General features: G+C 38.1%; 1 protein-coding gene across 2 annotated transcripts in view; it reads left to right on the forward strand.

Annotated features, from left to right (window-relative positions):
• The window catches only part of LOC118809300 (testican-2-like), a 47,985-nt gene extending 27,787 nt beyond the window's left edge, over positions 1-20,198 (forward strand). For both annotated transcript variants that reach the window (XM_036572460.1, XM_036572461.1), the window contains 8 exons: positions 4,294-4,408; positions 8,100-8,202; positions 9,508-9,634; positions 12,945-13,064; positions 13,151-13,369; positions 15,085-15,147; positions 17,108-17,245; positions 17,602-20,198. In XM_036572460.1, coding sequence (XP_036428353.1) covers positions 4,294-4,408; positions 8,100-8,202; positions 9,508-9,634; positions 12,945-13,064; positions 13,151-13,369; positions 15,085-15,147; positions 17,108-17,245; positions 17,602-17,750 — 1,034 coding nt within the window. In that variant the 3' untranslated portion in view covers positions 17,751-20,198. The remainder of the gene's footprint in view (positions 1-4,293; positions 4,409-8,099; positions 8,203-9,507; positions 9,635-12,944; positions 13,065-13,150; positions 13,370-15,084; positions 15,148-17,107; positions 17,246-17,601) is intronic.
• Positions 20,199-22,478: the final 2,280 nt, after the last annotated feature.

Consider the following 22,478-nt stretch of genomic DNA (forward strand, 5'->3'; position numbering starts at 1 on the left):
GCTAACATTATTTTTCACCACCTGTAGTGGTCAGTAATGTAATCGAACCTCAGAAGGTGTTCAGAAGTGGGCAACGTCACTACAGTTCAATCAAAGATTATAGAGACGCAAGGATTTTGTCTTTTAAATGACATAATATGATAAATCATGATCAAGATGACCAAGGACATTAACTAACCCTTGACTTTAAAGGCTTTTAAAAAGGTGCCTGTTGGTCTCATTGACTTCTATTCTTCCTCCATTCCATCTCTCTATATTACAAAGAAATCTGATGATTTGGCACTGCTACATATTGAAATACATTGTAGAGGTGTAAACTTTTGAATTGAAAATAAAAACAAGTTTTTATTTTTAACTTTCAAAAGAAGAGACAGGAACACTGTTTTGAGTTCATGATTTTTTTCTCTTCATCAAATTAATGTTTGCCAAGTGGATTTATGTAGTTTAAAATGTAAGGCTGAATGACAAGCATCTGACACATTAGAGATAAATTAGAAGCACCATTATTTAACCCTTTAAGGCCGGCGCCAAAAACATGACTATTTCTGTCACTTAATCTAATCTTAATCTACTTTGCATTAATAACATGATTTCTCAAAGCTGTTATTGCATTTATGTTATGCACAGGCTAGCTCTTTGAACAAGAAAGCACATGAATAGGAATATAAGTCACACATTAGTTACATTTTATTGTCACTCACATTAAACAAGTCAATAATAATCAACTGATCCAGACTTCGCTGAATGAGCTTGCATGATCTGTCAGAAAAAGTCACAGTGCATCCAGTAGTAAAGGAAGCCTTATGCATCTTTTATGTACAGAAAGAAAACAGAGTAGCACACAGAAAGCTCAGACTCTCCTGCTGATGTATTTCACTATGGCCAATGTGGCCACGTAGGAGCCGTAACTCCTCAGCAGATTAAAATGGGTTAAAGGGGCCACTTTTAAAGTCTGAATGTTTTGCGAGTGAGACATTTTGTTCAGTAGGGTTAAGCTGAAACAGCTGAAGGCCTTTCCCTTTCTGTCAGTTACATCTAATTCGTCTGCTTTCGAATTCAGCATCCTTGCCAATCATAGTCCTGCAACAACAATCTTCCAAAGATATACAAACCTCTCTGCATCCATCATAACCCCATTTTCTGATAGCTGCAGTACTGGTTGTACTTCATTCTTTGCAGAAAGCAGACTAGAAGATGAATAGGCCTATATTTTCATGACCCATGATAACAAGGGTTTGCACTCAGTCCAACAGAAGTCAACTTTAGTCACGTCTTTGTAAGATGTCTCCTGATGTGCTAAACAATGGGTGGAACAGTGGTTGTTAGTGACCAAGATGTTTGTCCCTGAACAGTATGATGGATTTATCTCACAGTGACCAGACAACCCTGCTGTTACTGCAGTGTACAAGGGAGAGGTTACCCTCTTGGGAATACATCTTTTCCCTCTGCATAAACTCTGACATATTTACAGGACCTATACATTTCCTTTAAAATACATGCTTCCTGAGGTATGTGGCTTGAACATGCAGTAGTTTGAAGAACCTTTAATTGGTATAGAACCTTTATATTATGTGGAGTTTCTTAACATTTCCAAAAGATTCTTCCACTGAAACGTTCTTTAGTGAATCAAAAGTATTTAAAGTGGCATCATTCCAAACAACCCTCTTTGGCTCCTTTAATTTTCAGAGTGTAGTTTTAAATGAAACAGTTTCAAAATGTGTGTATTTGGTATGAGAACAGTTGGTTGTACGTTGCATGTCTGGGGACTCACTCAGCCACTAATTATGTCCAGTCATTATTTTTGAACAATGATTCTGCAGCCGTCTGTCTCACAAAATAGTGTCCTTCTCTGAGCTTTTTACAGCAATGTAGAAAACCACACAGAGTGCATGGTATGTCATTGTTTCACTGTTAGTGCTAGGCCAGCAAATGCGCTGTGACATTGTGATATTGCGATGTAAAAATGTGACACTGTGGAGATGTGATGCATCATGGAGAATGGACATTCTATTTTTATGCCATCTGCATTGTTTGAACACCAGTGTTTGCAAACAACCAACACCAGTCAAAAACCCACTGCAGCACCTTTATGTCATGCACCACACTCCTGCTATCTGCCAGCTCTCATCTTGTTTGTAAATTGTGCTGCAACATGGACACAGTCATCATTTTTCTTAAAATGTTGTTCAAAAATCGTGAACCAAGAATGATTGATCGAATTATGGCTAAGTGTATCATTACACCCTCTAGCAAATAAAGCGGTTTCTAACATATTTTGTGCTGCTGTTCTTGAGAGATTGTTTTACATTGACTGCAGTGATTGGGACAGTATACTATCTAATTCAAAGAGGCATTTCGACCCATAACTAGTGTTTAATATGTTATTTGTTTGGTTATGCAGTGTAGCGATGCATTTACCCCTTAATTGGCCTAATCAGTTTGACCAAATTAAAAATTTGTAGTGTTTTCATGTTTTCATCCATAAGCATTTTCTTACTACAAAACACAGCATGTATTTCACAAATTACAAAAATCACACAACCTTTGCAAATCCCTATGCCATTTAACAAATTCTGACATTTAGCCATTGATCTAGATGCTAATAAATACATCTGTGGTGCCAGTCATTAAGATGGTGGTCAAACTTTTTTGTTTGTTAAAGAAATAAATAATTTAATGGATTTCAAACAGTCTGCCCCCAAATATCCACCCCATCCACCCCAGTCTTGTAAATTCTACTTCCACTTTCAAGATACATCATCTGAAGGGGGTGTGGCACAGCTGTAAGAGACGAGCATGTTTTTAACAGAAGTAGCAATGGTTCCATTTTGCATTTTGCCGGAGTGTCCCTTAATGGACTTTACTGTGATACCCAGTGTGACCACTGTTTTTTAAAGCTAGTAGTCAATTTACCCAAATTTGCAATATAGCCTTGTGTGGTTGAAATACAAATACAGACCAGATTATAACCGTCCCTTGTGAACAACAGCATTTCACAGAACTGAAAAATCAAAAAGCAGAATGAAAATGCATATGTAACCAAGACAGGCTGTCCAGTCTTTATTTCAGACTTCGTTCAGTAGCGTCTTTGTAAATCAGTCATCTCCGTTTGAAATGTTCTGGATTTCAGTTGTTGCATTTAGATTCTTAACTACAGTCTGCATTTGCATTTAGAAATTGCTTTTTTTTCCTCCAGTTGATCGAGATTGGAAGCAGTAACTCCCTGGGCACCAGTTAGAAGCTTTAACCATTTGAGCTAGCTGTCAGAGTGAATAATAAGTGCTGTGCGCGCTGGTGTGTGGAGTCACATGCTCCAGCAGTGCGATTTGGCTGAGGACTATTAAACCCGCAGAGTGACAGCAATGAGAAAGAGATATGGGAATTGACATGCAGAAAAAAAGCCCAAAACAAAACGACCCACCAGTGATTTATCACAGACGCCATCAGCGTTAGACTATCAGATGAACGTGGTTGCTGCTTTTTATCAAATTCAACCCTAAACATCAACTTTTGTCTCCTTTCACCCAGTGCGCTTTTGAGATATTTCTGAAAAGAAGCTTGTGTGAGTGGTTGGTGAAAGCTGAGTGAAAGTGGGTGCTTTTCTGCTGAGGAGAACGCTCTGTCTCAGCAAACCTCAGTGAAAGGGATTGTTTTTGTTTTGGTGAGGAAGGGCAAGACAGAAATAAAGCTCCTTACTGCGTGAAGCCTTTTTATGAGGGCTCATGAAGGCAATCCTCATGTCTTTATTTAATCAAAATGTGTGCTGGGCTTCAGGATGTTTGTTTATCTAGTTGTTTATCTGGTTTGCTATCAGACATTTGGAGCAGATGGCGTTTTTCTCTAACGAAGCTTCGCTTCCAGCATGTTCTCTCTCACAGTTCCTGAGTTGTTTTTTTTGACTCAGCTTGCCTTGAATTATTCATATTCAGTCTAAGCTGAGATAAATAAAGACAAGATTTAAGATCCCTGCGTTTCATAGATAAAAATAAAGCTTCTCACAGGAACCATAAAACTGATGTATGCCTCTTATTTAGTGCATCATATCCCTATAACTTTTTATTAGGACCCATCCACAACCAATGTTTCTTTTCAGTGTTGTCATGAATATTATTCTGCTCAGCAACTGCTGGTATTGGGAAGCAGCAGACTGTAGCACATTTGGTAGTATCGGTAGGGATAAAAGGAAATGGGTACAAAGTAAGCCTGTGCTAATGTCTGAACTGTGGTGTGAGGAAAATGCTGTGTAAAAGGGTGAGTTGATAATACTTAAATTATACCTCTGCTGCCCGGCAGGTGTGGACACGACCAAGGACCCATGTCAGAAGGTGAAATGCAGCCGGCACAAAGTGTGCGTGGCCCAGGGCTATCAGCGAGCCATGTGCATCAATCGCAAGAAACTGGAGCACAGGCAAGTCACAGAACACTGCATACTGGATTACTGAAAATACAAAATTAATGATTAACTCTCTAGGGTCCATGAGCTCACCCGTGCGTCAAATTCAAAGTTTCTAGATATGATTTTCTATCTTGGTGATAATACAGTGCAGAAATACGGTTCAAACATTTCCTGAATCTGTTGGGCCGACCCTTTTGATTCCATATTATTGCAAGATCGTACGTGACTCACATCTGGAGTTATGAGGCTATGACGAGGGGTTGGGATATACGTCATCTGCCTCTCACCAATCCACCAATTCCACATAGTCTCACACAAAATGTCAGGCTACATTTTGTTTGAAACTGACTAATGGACGTTCAGGAAATCACTGAGGAATTACTCATCACATCTGAAACCCTTCATTCTTCATTCAGTTGAATTCAGAGACACATGTGAAATGGCGTGCAGAGTTTACAGCTGTTGAAGTTGCTGCAGTGGTTTTGGAAAGTAGAAACGAAGATAATGGAACATTTGGGCTTCATGTTATATGCAAGTAACTTTAAAGGCGACTTTAAGAAGAGAGCAAAAATCCAGAAAATGCCCTCAGACCCCAGGGGTTAATGATTGTTACAGATTGGTTATTTATGTAACACAGGGTTATAATGAAATTATGATGTATATATTTAGTTTTCAGGAGGGTTATCTTGTCTTGGGTAATATATGTATTACCAAAGATAACGTGTAAGAAAAAAAATCCTGAAAGTTTATGCCCATAGTCAGTAAACGAGTGGTTACTCAGTCAATGTTTAAATAAAATCACACTATATAACATTATAACAAACACAAATAAATATAAATATCATAAAAGTAAGAAGAATTTCTTGTTTTCAAAAAATATTTGAGATATTGTGAGCTAGTTAGACTGTACAAATGTATGTTTTAACTTAAAAATTTTACTGGGCCGCCTTAAAATTTTTAGTTAATTGAACTTGTTATAGTAAATTAACAGGACGGGAATCCGTGTCTTATGCTCTAGAAATGTATTATTTTAAGTTTAGTTAAAATTTTTTCATCACATGGATTTGTTAAGGGTGGCACAGTGGCGCAGTGGGTAGCGCTGATGCCTCACAGCAAGAAGGGTTTGATTCCTGGCTGGGCGACCAGGGTCCTTTCTGTGTGGAGTTTTCGTGTTCTCCTCATGTCTGCATGGGTTTCCTTCAGGTACTCCAGTTTCCTCCCACAGTCCAAAGACATACAGTGAGGCCAATTGGACATGCTAAATTGCCCCTAGGTGTGAATGTGTGTGTGGATGTATATGTCTGTCTGACTGCCCTGCAATGGACTGGTGACCTGTCCACAGTGTATCCTGCCTTCTGCCCAATGACAGCTGGTATAAGCTTCAGTTCCTCACCGCGACCCAGAAGGATGAGCGGTTTAGATGATGTGTGTGTGTGTGGATTTGTTAAATTTCACCAGCACACTTGATTTAATTTAATGAATGATTTGACAAACATAAGTATTAGAAAGTATTAGATGATAACTACAAATAATATGAGCCGCCACACGTAAAGGTCTAAAAATGGTTAAGCAAACACATATACAGACATGAAAGCACTACTTTTATCTCTTTTTTACTTTTATCCCCCCCTCCTCAAAAGCAACAAAAACAAAGCAAACTGTTAGATATTCAATTAACTCAAAATTTCAAGGCAGCTCAGTAACTAGAATTTTTTTGCAAGTATTTTTCTTTACAGTCTGGCTTTGAAATACAATTTTCTCAGGTTTCTAAAACCTTTGCGCAGTGTGGAAAAGCACCAATTTAGATATTTCTTTATAAAGCATGCCTGTATTTACTGTTCATATGTGAAAGTTTACTGTGTGTGTGTGTGTGTGTGTGTGTGTGTGTGTGTGTGTGCTGTGCTTTGAGGTTGCTCTGCACTCTCCCTTTATCTGCTGTAGTGAGGAACAGCCCTAAAGAGCTACAGCATAATCGGCAAAACTAATGGGCCAAAACATCATTGCCTGCAGAGTCTATATCTGCAGCAATGGGCATTTATTTCTCCTCTGTGACTGTGTGTGTGTGTGTGTGTGTCTGTGTGTGTGTCTGTGTGTGATACTGTTAGGTTCTCTCTCTCAGCACCATTAACTGCAGACTCAGTGAATGGGTGAGTTGTGGCTGTGCTGACAAAGACTGATACACTCTGATCAAACAATCAAAGCTTCAGCCATCCACAACACAGAGCAGAAAGAACAAGGCAGAATTTACTAATGGATTATGGGTCATTTTTGTAGCTACATGCTGTTGAACAAGGAATTACATGCTGTTTAAAATCAGCTGCTCCTTGCCTTCAGTACTCACTGGCTATCATTATTGATAAAATAATGGAATAAAAAGTACAGTTTGTCTACATTGTTTCACAGTTTCTCTCAGATATACCAGATTATACCATGATGAGAGGATAATGCTAGTGGTAATGCTAATGAGTATTTTGAGTTTATACTACAACTGCAACTCTCAAATACATCTGTGATTCCCCTTAGATGGCTAGGGCCCACCAGCAGGCTCAAAGTTTTATTACACACTTCTGTAACCTTAGAATAGCTCAACCATTTTGCATTGAAGTCCCTGTAGTCACTGAATAATAAGCCTAGTATTTAATAAGCCTGGAATTTTAAGGGCTTAATCCATTGACAGGTTTTTTATTAATTGGCTAATCTAACGGTGTATGCTCTTGTTTCAATGAGAGATAAATTTAATTGCTTTTGTTTACATAACTGTTCAGTCCATTCACCAGTTGAAATTGTTGCTGGACTGAATACAAGAAATTGTGGAATTAAAAAGGAATACTTTTAATTATTTTCTAAAACCTTCAGTTATCAAAATAAATCAAAAATAACTTTATTATTCATTATTATTTCCTATTCGTTTTTTCTTCTTTCTTCTGGAATCTAGCATGTTTAATCATTTCTCGATTTCTCTTTTTTTAACATTTATATGATTCCGATTGGGGCATGTCAGCCTAGGCAACATCAGATACATCATTGGCTAAAAGTTTCTGCATTAAACATTATTATGCTTATGCCTTCCAAGAACAACTGGCAAGTTTGTGATTTTCTGACTGTATATTTTGCAAGTTTTAAGTGTTAATGCTCAGCTGGGACAACTGGACAGCTTTATCTGGAGCCTTACTATTTCATTATTGAAATACTACATCAGTATGGCATTAATTTGTACTGCACTGTATTTAACATCACTAAAATGTTTCTCTCTTTCATGAGATGTTCTGTCTTCTCACATGTAGCCTAGCATTACATTTACTGGGCTGATATTAACCACTTAGACTTTTACCACCAGGAAAAGAAAACATGCTGGAATTTGCCTGCTTTTGTTTCATTTGTGCTGTGAAATCTCCACTTTGCATATTTTTGTATGTCTTTTTTCTTTTCCTTTTCTCCTTTTGCCACTGCTGGCATTCAAAGTTCTGTCTGTACCACAAACGATTTTGTGCTAAGATACAGTGAACGACATTATATATGTGGTCATTGGCCTGTATCTAGCAAACTGAGTAAGAATGATGATCTGCGATCAGTGCATGCCTTTTACATAGCAGTGAATAGGATTACCTGGACTGATGAGACCTGATTTTGGTCAGTATTCTTATGCTTGATAAATATGGGCCATTATATACTAACGCTCCTCTTGTATTTGGGTGTATTGTAGGGTCAGACAGCCTGGACTGAAGCCTCATGTAAACTGTAAACAATGCCAACTGTCCACATCAAACCCTGTGTGTGGATCTGACGGACATAACTACGCTTCACAGGTATACACACATAAATACCCCCCTCAACACAAAACACAGGTACACACACAAACCGGCGCAGACACGCTGCTGATTCCTTCATCACTCTCAACTTGAAACCAAATAAAATATTTATAGGGGTGACCGCAGTTGCGAGAGGGAGCGAGCGAGAGATAGAGAGAGGAGGAGAGGGAGAAAAGGAGTGAGGAATTGGAGGGGCAGAGTGAGGAATGGCAAGAGGAAGGGGGCGCAGAGCAAGCAGTCGTTTTCTCTGTGCCTTTTGTGCACAAGGTCAAAATTAAAAACGATACATAAATCAATAAAGCCGGCAGCAGGCGAGTGATACGCCACTCAAATCAGCGAAGGCCATTAATCAAACTACTACATTTAGCTACAGCAACATTCTCCCTCTCTCTCTCTCTCTCTCTCTCACACACACATACACAAAGTCAAGTACATTCCAGCACACTCAATCTCTTTCTGATATAGAAACATGCTCTATCCTATACCTGCAGTCATACACTGCAACAAATGATTTCTTGGCAAGTGAAATTGTCTTAAATCTAGGCAAGATACATAAGAGATACATACATAATAGATTATGAGATGGTTCTAAGAATATTTGCCTTATTTTTAGACATTTTTATCTCAGTTAGTTTTATGTCATTTTATGTAGTGAAATTGTCTTATTCTTTTGGCAGGTACTGTTGCTTGTTTTAACTTCTTCCTGCAGGCCACCTGTTGGCTGTTCTGTGGCAGAATGGAAATTGACTCAAATATTTTTAATTAATATAATCAAATAAAATATTTTCTCCGTAACTGTTGTCAGATTACGTAAGACACTGTTGGCTCTCTGTGTGTGAAGTGCTAGAGCAGTGAGCTGTAAAACGGGAATGGTGGGAACCCTCCAATTTATACCTCTTCACACTGACGACCCTGTTGAGCAAAATCCAACAGCCCAACCGCAGCTTTCTTGATATGAGTAAATCATGCACTACTTCTACAGTAAAAATAGACTTTAGGCACAATAAAAAGCATTTTTATAAATATTGCCTGGCTTACATTGAGAAAAATTGCATAGTTCGACTGAGAGTCCTCCAGAAAAAAGGTGGAAATTGCATTTTATGGCAACTGTGAGAAGGAGTTAGGCATTCATTTTTTAAAATAGCAAAATTATTTGCCAATAGAATAAGACAATTTCTCTAGTTTAATAATCATTCTAATCTCATACTGAGATTACTATATAATTCTTCATGACAATGTAATGACGAACTACACTGTAATTTCTTCCTTTCTCTCCTTTTTTCCTCCTCTCTTTCTCTGCAGTGTAAGATGGAGCAGCAGGCGTGTTTGAGTGGTAAGGAGTTGAGTGTGAAGTGTGCAGGACCGTGTCCTTGTGTTAGTGAGGCTATACCAAAACCAGAGACAGATACAGTGTCTGCTCCCAAACCAGGTGAGCCTCTCAACACATGAACTGTTACACTACAGCTGCACTGTACATGCAAAATACAGCTTTAAAACATTCTTGCTGAGTCTGACCCATCCTGACCGCACAAACAAAAAAAGCTGTTGCTGTTCCAAAATTCTGCATTTGAGTATTCAATGTGAATAGTGCTGTAGTTTGAATAAATTTCAAGCTCTACTACAGACACCAGCAATATGGAGTACTATAAAGTTATGTATAAGTATTATGTATATATTTGATACATGTAAAAATTTGGATTCCCCTGGCCAAAATACATATTTTGCTGATTTTTTTAACTGAAAAGTAAACACAAAGTTTTTCAGATCATGTCATATGTCTATATGTTTTAATATAACGCACAGGCTTGAAAAGAAGGTCCGGAGTTTAGGTCTCAAGAGCAAAATTAATGTTATGCTGATGATGATATGATGACAATAGTAGATAACTCACTTACATCTTCGGAGTAGATTTCACTAAGTTCTCTTTCAGTACTCTTTCAACATGCTCGCAATCATCAGATTTATCTACAACCAACGTTCAAAATGTTCTTACGCATGTTGTGGAAATGTGCAGTTACACATTTCCACCAGAGAGGTTTTCAAATCTTTAGATCTTACATAATGTAGCTTTAACTGGGAGAAGTCAGTGCAAGATCTGGAAGACCAAAAAAAATCTACACTGACTTATATGCTGCCAGGAAGCAAAACTCCCATATGACTGAAAATTACCAGCAGGAAGGTTTAGCTGGAGTGATGGTGCACCATTCTACTATGCATCACTGCTTGTACAAACATGATCTGCATTAAAGAGTCTTTAGAAGGAAATTTTACTTACAACCTCATCAAAAAAGTAAATGTCTAAAGGATGCAAAACAACATCTAGATAATGCCAGAGGCATTCTGAAAGTGAGTGCTGTGGACTTCCTAAGTAAAATTGAACACCTTGCCAAATGTTAAACATGAGGGTGGATATATTGTGCTTTGGCATTGTGTTGCATCCAGTGGAACAGGAAACGTTACACATTACACAAATTCTGGAAGCACAGTCATTCAAGTGAAGCTGAAAAGATGCTGGTTTCTACAACAAGACAGTGATCCAAAACACACTTCAAAATCCACCATGAATTACTTAAATATGCCTTTACTATTTTTTCTGTTTGTTAAAGTTACAAGAATAAAAAGTAACACTGCATTAAAATGTGAAGAAAAGCATCTTTTAATTGTTTAAAGCAGAAGATGTGTTTACTTGTTTTCAAAAATCAACAAAATATGATATTTGGCCAGGGGTGGTTTGCTTTACAACTGTTTGGTGTGCTGTGTTTTGTTGGAAAAGTGTACGCATTTCTTTCATTCATATTATTCTAATTGTCAAGAGGTGTACTTTTCTGAAAAAAGCCAGCAGCCAGCCTTGGTATATTGGATGCTTATGGTCTTGTTGCAGCATGCTTTGTAATTCTTGTGCTCTCCACCTTGCCTGCCTCTGTCTCTCATTCCTCAGATCACCTATTGTTCTCCCTAGCGGGGTTGTTTGTACATGCACAAGTTATTTGTAGGACACATCACTTTAAAACTCAAAGAGCCTGAAATGTAACTCCCATAGACATGCAGAATCTTCTCAGTTTAAGCCGAAGTCACACCAGGGGAACCACAGGACTACAGAGAGCTGCCAGTTCAGTTTGATGCCTCTACACAGTGTGATGGTTTTCCACCAAGCTATTGTGACAGGGCTCACTATGAGCATGTCTAAGAGTCAGCATCTTACAGTCATACATGCTGCTCAGGCATAATCATCAGTGTTGATTTGGCTTTTATTATGTTCATTACTGTCCAGCTTAGCTCTGCATGGTGCAAAGAGAATTTCAATTCAGCACAGCGAGTTCACTTTTCTGTTTGCTGGTCTGAGCAGCAGCTGTGTGTCAGATTAAAGTTTACTGCCACAGTCTACACAGCCTGCTTGTTTACTGGCTTGTCACGGCAACAATCGTAAAAGATTCTGTCGCAGTGTCACACCCCATCAAAAAAGTCAAACATATAAAACGGATGAGATGAGCAGTGCACCGAGGGGTCAGTCTGCACTTGCTCTTACTGAATGAAAATGAGAAACTACATGGTAGGTGATACACTAATGTACTGTACAGTGATGATAGGCTTTTTGACCTCAGTGACCCTTTGCTGCTGAATGGCCTTTAGATCAATATTGGCCCATTCCAAAGATTAGCTTGTCACTGTGTTAGCTGCAAGTCCTGGTTTGTTAAAGTAGTCTGCCTCAGACTGATGGAAACAGCTACTCTTTTATAATCTGTTCTTTAGCATGCGTATTTGTCATAAAGATAACAAAGATCCTAGTATTTATTGTTCAGGGGTGAAATACGATATGTTGTTTTAGTTGTATTACATCTTGTCACGTTTTTTTTGAGCATTTTGAGTATATTCTGGATATCGTCAGAGCACAAGTTTCATTACAAAGAGAGCATAATTGGTCGTGCTTCATTGGATATAGTGCAGCATATGTGAAATATTGAATCAACATCTTTGTGCTCATAGTTTTTCATAGCCATTTGTAAATTTGGCTGGTGCGTTACATCCATTCCACATACCTCAGAAAATGAAATAGTGTGATAAGGTTTGTGTACTGTGAAAATAACTTTGAGTTCATGTGTATATTATACAGTATAACACATGCAACATTTGATAGTGTGGTGTCAGATGTTTGTATATTCATGTTATATTTTTTCATCACATTGCTCACCCCAATTAAATTCCAGTAAAATGCCATTATAACCAATTATATGAATGGTGAAATATTCAAAACACATGGAAAAAAACATTGTTTAAATCGTTTTCTGCTGCTACATGCTTAATTAATTTTCAGATAAATTTAGTAGGCAACACATTAACCTTTTTCTGGTTGTAACATTAATTGCAACTGAAAATCTAATCCTGACCTAAACACATAACATAATTCTGACTGATCTGTAACCACAACTGTAACATAACTGAAAAATTCATATTTAGCAGTTTAGTTTTGTTTCATTAAATAATTTAATTTAATTACATAGTTATCTGAGAATCTGTAGGGAACCATCTAAGTAAAGTGAAACTGAAGCACAAAACTGATTTCTTTCAACTTAAGCCAGCATTTCTCCCACTGAAGCTGCTGCCTGTGTGTTTCAAGTGCAAAGGATGACAAATTCTGTCAGTCACTGTTGGCCCACAGTTTTTTAGTGTTAATGATGACTCTCTATAACCTCTGTACCCCTCTTCTCTCTCTCTCTCTCTCTCTCTTTCTCGCTCTGTAGAAAGCTGCACAGGTCAGGACTTGGCTGATTTGGGAGACAGACTCAGGGATTGGTTCCAGCTTCTCCATGGCAACGCTAAAACGAATAATTCTGGTAGACAGGGATCAGGAACAGCATCAGGTTAGCAACAACACACACTCACATAAGCACACATTATGTTATTGTTCACATATGCATGGCTACATCTCCTCCTTCTCCTCCTGCAGTGTTTGAGAGGAACTTGGTGGCAGGCTGTAAGGACTCTATTGGCTGGATGTTCTCTAAGCTGGACACCAGTAATGATTTATACCTGGACCACTCAGAGCTGGCTGCGATAAACTTGGAGAAGTACGAAGTGTGCATCAGACCCTTCTTCAACTCCTGTGACTCGTACAGAGATGGCAAGGTCTCCACGGCTGAGTGGTGTCTCTGCTTCTGGAGGGAGAGTGAGTCTTCACCTGCTGAAATATTTATATGTTTATCTGTCTCTTACTCACTCTCACCACTTCAAATCCTTTCTTTTAAAAGTAATAGTTTGCAGAAAGAATAAAATTTACTGTGTTGCTCTCACCCTAACTGTAGTTGATCAGACAATATGTATTTGGTTTCTGAAGTTTGGTCTTCCATTTGGCATTGGAGCTATGAGGCTAATGTAGCTAAGAAGTAAAGGAAGTTTACACCAATTAGTAATGTGCAAACAGCATTGTCACTTGAACTGCATCGCATCTCAAAGTAATCTGTCTTGCTCATGTAATTTCAACACTGTATGGTATGTTATTTATAAAAGTGGACAAAATCCACTTAGTGTAACTAAAAACGGTTGTAGCAACCCTGTTTAATCCTGCTGTGTTTGTTCACTATGCGCTATATGCTATGTACTTATATCTTTAAACACTGCATTTTTGTAGGGCAGTATCGCCTCAAATCGAACATGTTTTGCACTAAAGAGAAGTGACAAATTACCATGCAATACATTACGTCATGGAATTATGCCTGTGTTATCAGTTAGATTTCATTAACAAGCTATAGTTAGCTATAACAGATCGTGCCCAGATATCTTCATAATATTTTGAAATCCTTAGCTGCATTATGCAAAACCTCAATGAAAATCATGTCACACAAAAATGCAGTTATTGAAAGACAAAGATGTCTAACTCCCATTTAAAGTTTCACCATGGAGCTGCTTCTTCTGGCTCCTCCTTGTCTGCTGCATATGGCAGCCTGCGGCCTTGGAGTGCAAACAGTGTGCGATGTTCCACACTTCTTTTTTCATCAGTTATAGTACATCATCTGTGGATAATTCCACGGATTTTGAAAAATTGAAGATTGTTAAGAGGTAAACAAAGACATTCAGACTAGTTAAATGTGAAATGCTCCATTCTAAAGAAATGTACCATAGTTAGAACTGTTCACAGTGGTGGTGATGGAAACCAGATGCTCAAAGCGTTGAATGCCTCTGAAAGTTATCTCGAAGTTATTGCATGAAGTGGTTACAAATACAATACCTGATGCTTGACATTGCTTTTGTAACATTTTGTGTTAAAGCTTTGGCTAAAATGTATTTTTTAAAAATCTGTTCATGGCGGAGAGGCACATGCAGGCCGTTGGAAAAACTGTACCCAAAGAAAACTTCCAGATTTACCACTATTTTATCATTATCAACATCACATATAAAACTCACACATGGTTAGATTCACTGGTCTTTTTTAATTAGTAAATAAAATGGCTATATTTGTGCTGTAAACATTGTGTTCCCTGGTTCCTTTCACCACCACTGTAAAGAAATCTGAGTTGGTAGTTTCTTTACAATTAACCATTTCACATCACACTACTAGAGACAACTTTGTTTACATCTCTATGACTGAAAAATCAGTGGAATTCCCCTTTAACAGTACACCACATTCTGCTTCATTTTCCAGTGTGAACACAAAGTGACTAATACCAATATGGAAGTACTCAATTTGAGGCACAGGGCTAAATTTTATTTTATTTTTTTTTGTACCTGTCTGTGATTTTGTCACTGGGGCTAAGCAGCAGAATCGTCTAGTGTAAATTAAATCTTTCACTATACTTTTGCATTAAAAACACCATGTAAAAATTATTCTGGTAATGCTGACGTTTGAAAAGGGTCACAGTGAGCTAAGAGTCTTCTGATCTACAGAACCACCCTGTCTGGCTGAGATTGAGAGGATCCAAGTGCAGGAGGCATCTAAGAAGAAACCAGGTACGCCATCACTTATAAATGACAGTGTGTATATGCATGTATTGTGTAATTGTGTAATTCCTGCTCTGAAGCAACAGGAGGCACTGTAAGGGGTTGATTATGCAGATTATAGACCCCGTCTGGGCTTAACTACTAATTAGTGTGGGATTACAGGACGAGCTAGCTACATAGAGAGAGAGAGAGAGAGAGAGAAAGGGAAGGAGAGAAAGAGAGAGACACACACACACACACACACACACACACACACACACACACACTTAAACACACAGAGGCAGGGGATTAGATTTCTCTCAATTTAACATTTCCCCCAGGCATGTTGTCTATGTGTTTGTGTTTGTGTGTGTGTGTGTGTGTGTGTGTGTGTTTGTACATGTGTACAAGTGTGTGTGGGTTTGTTTATTGACAGATGACAGCAGATTCACACCTAGCGGACTGAAGCTTGAGTTCTCTTTATAAAAAGCTGAGGCATAGGGAGAGAGGGATTACCTGTCAGACTATTCCCTCTCTCTCTCCATCTTTCTCCCTGTGTGTGTCTCTCTCTTTCTCTCTGTCTCTTTTGCTTCCTTCTCTCATATTACTCCCTCCCTCTCTCTCAGCTGGTTTGTCAGACAGCTGTGTTGAGCTGTAATGTTGAGTGACTGCTTTGTATGACAGCAGCCCCCCGGGAGGCGGGAACAGTCAGCCAGTCACAGTGCTGTCGTTGGTTTGTTTGCGCTGTCAATCTTTGTAGCCTATAGACAACAGAGAACTGACGTCTTTCTCCCCACTGCATTCTGTTCTAGTCTAGTCTGTTCAGTTCTATTTTGTTCTAGTCTAGTCTGTCATTAATCAATTAAATCCCAATTCTATTCTATTATTCTGTTTTTTTTCTAGCCTGTACTTATTCTAGTCTAGTCTAGTCTATCTTATTCTATTCTATTCTATTCTATAGTATCATGCTGTATAGGGCTGAACTATTTCGTTTTCTAAACAGTGAATTGAGACATTCTTTTATCAACAACCTGCATCAGTATTTGCCAGTTGCATAAACAAACCAACATGAGTTGCTTGACTATGTGTTATATGTGTGTTGCATTCTGTTAACTCATTACTTGAAGTTCACTAAATTAAAAAATTTAAGGCAGCATGATTACTTACTTTTATAAGTTAAAACTCCAAAAACTCTGTTTTTACAGTGTAGACTATGACCTAACATTTTGAAAAGTGCAGGGGCCATGGACCTGGCATGAGTAAGTTTAGTTTTCAGAGGCTCAGTGGCCATGTTAACGTTAGCTAACGTTCCTCTGTTCGTTGCTTAGTAACAAAAGACTTGGAATGCACTTTGCATACATTCCCTAGTTCCTCATGTAGTGATCTACAGCGTTCACTAAATATTATGAGTGCATTGTGGTAGATTATAGTGCAATTGAAAAATGATCAGCGTATATAATAGTACCTTAATACACAAATAGGGATCCACCTCAGTCACAAGTTATTCTATTGCGTTCTATTCTATTCCATTCTATTAAATTCTGTACTGATCTACTTTTTATCTATTAAATGAGTTAATCCTTTTAGTAGTGCTTTAAAGCTCTCTCTCTCACTGTAGATATGAAGAAAGAAATAAGGCGTTATTTGTTTGCCTGTAAACAGAATGATGGCAGGATGCCATTATCTTCGACCTTTCGCTTCACAGAGCAGACATCTGGCTGCTTGGCCGTCATTGGCCAACAAATAGAAGACTTTTCTCTGTCTGCTGATAAGCTTTCTTATCTTACATCTCTAAAGTGCCACTCAGGCACTCAGCCTTCTTCTGACATCATTGTGCAGCAACAATACGGAGTGTCATATTAATAACTTGTGTGTGTGCTTGCGCTTGTGTGTTTGTGTGTCTGGCACAGTGACTGATCAGCAACAAAAGGAAGTACATCAATATTTAACAAGCTGTGTGTGTGCGTATGTGTGTGTGTGCGTGCTGTAGGTGTGTACATCCCCAGCTGTGATGAGGATGGCTACTACAAGAAGCTGCAGTGTGACCAGAGCCGAGCAGAATGCTGGTGTGTTGACCCGCACGGCAATGAGGTCAGCGGATCCCGTGTTCATGGCAACCCTGACTGCAGTGAGTGTCACCTACAGTACAGTATATGTTCTGTGTGTTGTTTCATTCATTTGTTAATTCATTCATTCAGACAGTGAACAAGTCTACTGAGACTGAGGTCTTGTTCACCTCAGTGTCCTGTAAACGCTACTGCAGTGACATAGGAGCATTATAAGAGCATTATAATCAATCCTGTAACAGATGCATGTATAATTTTTTCTGCATTACTCTGGGATAGAAAACTTTAGCAATACTTCTTAAATGATAGATTACAGATAGCATTAGAGTTCACATGGAGTCTGTTAATATTTCGCCTACCTAATTGTACACTAGAACTGCTCTCTATATTTCTAATGCTATCCCTCTTTCTGGTACAGATGAGTTAGTGGGCTACTCTGGGGACTTTGGCAGTGGCGTAGGATGGGAGGATGAAGAAGAGAAAGAAACAGAGGACAATGGAGAGGAAGCTGAGGAGGAAGAGGAGGCAGAGCCTGCAGAGACTGACGATGGAGGATACATCTGGTAGAAAATATTCACAATTGTCATCATGCCTGTCCTCCACGAAGACCGTCTGTCGAAATCAGTATTCATTCATTTTAAGTCTTGCTTGGTTGAAGCTTTTGGAAAGGCTGAACAGGTGATCTGACACATATTTGATATGCATTTAATCTTTTCTTTCTTCTAAATAGCAAAAAATTACACGAAACCAGACCTACACAGCTGTATCCATAAATGATCACAGTTTTTTCTAAACACATGAAACTGATCAGGTGCACAACATAAGCAAAACAATCCAATTCGAACCTCTAAGCATTAAAACCTGCTGCTTATCGTAGCCTATGACTGCCTAATTTGCTGAGTATAATGTGTTAATTGTTGGTTTCTTGAAATCTAAAACTCATGCTGGTCCTTTGTGGATAGGACTTTCGCTGCTGCTAAAAGCAGAACTAGAGAAATCACTCACTGCATCTGAAAACTACTGAAGAGCTTAGCAAACTGGGCTAAGGAGCAGTGCAGAAACTCTGTGGGAGGGGAATGTAGAGGGACAGGGACAGGTTTTGTCCTAATTATGTGTCATGTTTTCTTTGCTTGTATAATATCTACACAGAACGTGGACGTGCTGTGCTAGGGAAAAAACACTAGTCTAAACTACTCATTGTTATTAATGGAATCTTTTTCAATTTAATTTATTAAAAATACATTTCCATTACAGACAAACAGTAACATGAAGTTGCCTCAGTAGATTTCACATTATAGGACAGCTTCTCTGTTCATCCTGGTCTACAGTGAAGGTCCATCCACAGCCTCTACAGTACGTCTATGTCTGCTACCTCTGAAGTCACCTATAATAGAAGCAAATCTAACGCTGTCTAGAGGTAGCTGAGTAGGGACACATATCTAGAATCAGGGGTCAGATGTTTCAAACTTTCAGATAACTACAATAAATTTCAGTTTCTCAAGGATAGGAATCACTATAATCACAAATACAACTTCATATACTCGTACATACACATTATCCAGCTTTAAGAAACATTCTTCACAGTCTCTCCCTCTAATGATGAATGTGCCATGTGTTTTGGTTGCTTGAATGTGCATTTTCTTCTTGTTTTTCTTGCTTTGTGTAAACTGTACTTGAAAGCTTATATTTTCAAAGATACTGAAGCTGTTTTTGTTCCCTGTATACACCATTTGCAAGATAAATTAAATTGTTTTTAATATTGCATGTTAGTTCAGAAGAATGTACCTTTACTGTCTGAACACTGAATACTATGGCCCTCTAATATTCAATACTCTTGTTCTTTTTCCAGCAAATCTCCGGAAAAATGATCTCGTTATGCTTATAGGATTATGATAGACAGTAAGATTTACATGGTGACATCAGTAAAGTCCAAACAAAATGAGGGGCTGAATCTTGAGAAATGTTATTGTGAATAATATATATTATTGAACTGTCTTTAGATTGTAATATATGTCTTTCATTAAATTAAAATATATATATACTCTATATTGTATGACATTTCGAAGGGAAATGAGGAAGGAAATGGCCTTCGACAGATTACTGCTGAATTGATCAACCTAGACAAAGTCTTTCAAAGTCACCCACTGTCAGCCGCAGGTTTAAATTAGTTGAAATGTTAAGCAGGATCAGTTGTTCGCTGCCTGGACCCCAGGCTGGTGTTATCATAGCCCTAAGGAATGATATTAAAAGATGCCTGAGGAATGATATTAAAAGTGATGAACACATCACGGATGCCCTGCAACGCGTTCATTATAATGAAACCATTTCTGTTGTGAATGTCAAATTTTAATGAGGCTCTCGTCTCCGTTTCTTTCATGAGTCTGTTGAGATAAAAAAGAAAAAAGATCTTAAGCCTTCCACCACGCAACGTATTGTAAAATCTTTGGTGTCTGGTGCAATTTATTGTGGTCATGCTAGCAGCATCACAGTTTGTACATCTGGAGTTGCTCTTGCATTGTGGTCTGCAGTGCTGCTGGATTTGGTTGAATCAATAACGGTAACGTAAAGCAGAAACGGCAGGGAATCAGAGAGAGAGACAGCAGTTGGGATTCTGTAGCGATGTGCTTTCATGCAGTCTAAATTAAAGCATGCTGGAGAGAGACGAGCATGTAGTTCTGAGACACTGTGCACATGTTTGGTTCTGCATTCAGATCAGATGGTAGCAGTAATCTAAAAAAATTTCACACGACAGACACATTTACAGCAGCTCTGAACAGATAAAATTGTTCTAAATGGGACCATGAAGCGTTACAGAAATTTGAAGACATCAATGTTATGGTTTTGTAGTACAAACCCACAAAAACATCCACCTCTTCTCTCACGTCACAGTATACTGAACTGCTACTGTGTATTCAGTGCTATTTAGCTCAGCCCATGACATCTTTTCCACTGTATTTGATATTTGATAATAAACTGGCACTGGAACCATTGTATTGTTGGGTTCTTCATGTTAAAGTGTCTGCAGTTTGTTTCACAGGCCAATTTTTATTTGACCATTTTCAACAGTGTTACTTTATCTTAACAAAACATCACCAAGGCAAATATGCTACATTCAAGTCAATTGAGTCATGTCAGTAGATACATAATAGATACAGTGATATCCAAAAGTTTGGGTGCTTCTGGTCAAATCATATGCTTTGTTGAATTTCTAAGTGTACATACGCATCCTCTACAGAGAACACATCTGCACATTTTAATGTACAGTTGTTGTTTATTTGCTGATTTTAAAATATTGGAAGAAAAAATGAAGGATAAAACCTTGCCTGTGCAAAAGATATGACACATTTTATATTTATGCATTGCATTGTGAATGCATGATTTCTTGTTTTTGTTACCTATAGATGTGTTATTTTCACTTAGAAAACCAACAGAACATGTTATTTGAACAGGTATATTCAAACATTTGTATCCATAATGTGTAGACGTACATTTAATCGGGACAATTTAAATAAACATTTGAATACTTAAATGTTTTTCTCAAGAATGGAGATCCTATTGTATATGGGTTTTTAAAGAACCATTTAAATAAGGGTCCACTATCATATTAGAACCTTTTTTGGTACTATATAGAGCCCTTTTTTGTTAAATGTACACTCTGAAAGATGGTGCTTCAATGGGTCTTTAGTAAAGAAAATGGTTCTATATAGAACAATAAACACTCAATCCTTTGCATGATGAAAGGGTTTTTCAGATTAATAGAAAATTTGCATGAATGTGCTATTGATGGTTCTATATAGAACCTTTTTGAAAAGGGTTCTATATAGCACCCAAAAGGGTTCTTCTATTGTTACAAACTTGACAGATTTTCAAAAGGGCTCTACATAGAACCATCTACAGCACATAACCTTTTCATGATGCAAAGAGCCCTTTTATTCATTGAGTGTTCATGATTCTATATGTTGAAGTCGAACTGTTGAAGCCCCATCTTTTAAGTGTGTAGGATTACCTGTAATTCTGTTTTGAAGTGGGCTGTTCTTTCCTGGCAAATGTCCCTGGTCTCTAGCTGCCCCCTGTGGAGCCGAATGAAACTGCACTAACACAAAGCACCTCTCATTACTTTCCACGCAGCTGTGTGATGTATGTATTATTGCACGTATCTGAAAATTCATGCTGGTATGGACAGCCTTGGCAAATGAAGCAAAATGATCCGATTTAAAGAATGAAATTCAACTGCTAATTTAATTTCTGGTTGCTCTACATTTGCTGCAACTGTTAAATGAGAAATAATAACTGTAATGAATGCTATTAGTGTTTACAGCTTCATGGATTAATAGATTTTGATGTAGTAGAAAAATTGATGACTGTAATGTGCTGCCGTAAATTAAACTGCTGAAACGCAGTGCTTCTGATGATTGATCTGAAACTGCTGAGCTATTTTCTGTATCACGCAGAATTTAGAGAAGCCATGCCCAGAATTACGCCAGTTAGATTAAAAAAAAGTACTTGGTCCAAAAACTGTTTCCCTATAGAGCTGCAGTGGAACAACAAGGGAACTGAAGGTTCTTAGATACTACTCTTCTCCTTTTGGGATCTTTTTGGCCTACAATAACAAGAAGTAAATGTAAATTAGTAGTAGATGTAAGGGTTATCATTTGAAAATTCTTAAAAAAAAAAAAATTCCATGATATTGTACTTGCGGTGTAACTAGTCACCACTCACCTGTGCCAAGACAGCACCCTCTAACAGTGGTGTGTTTCCCATTACACGGAGCACTAGTCCTGGGTAAAATACTATAAAGCTAGTTTCATCAGAAGCCTTGGCCTGCATTCACAAAGCTTCTTAAAGCAGATCTGCTGATTTAGGAGTAAATGATTCAGATTCATGTCTTATTTACAATGTTCTTACTGATAGGAACAGATCCTAGATCAGCATTCCTAATCTGAGAAGCTTTGTGAATATGGGCCCTGGGTTAAGAACTAGATTTGCTCATTGCAATGCTTAATAATTTGTAGGTACTTTTGTCCCAACAAGTTGTGTTAATTTATTGTGGGAGGCCCTTGGCCAATTTCAGATGAGATGAAGGTGTGATAGAGTACAGTCTTCCTTTAATGCGGCACTGATCGCTCATGCTCATCATCCTTGGTAGGTAATAATTTTTGGACAACCTGGTCTTTTCTCTTCATTGCATTACCTTCAGTCTGCCATTTCTTTGGAACACCGCACACAATTTGTGAAATTTTCACTTGCACTGCTCTGGTATGTAGTGACATTTGTCACTCTATAATCATCCATCCC

This window comes from Colossoma macropomum, unplaced genomic scaffold, assembly GCF_904425465.1.
Source record: "Colossoma macropomum unplaced genomic scaffold, Colossoma_macropomum, whole genome shotgun sequence".
NCBI lineage: Eukaryota > Metazoa > Chordata > Actinopteri > Characiformes > Serrasalmidae > Colossoma > Colossoma macropomum.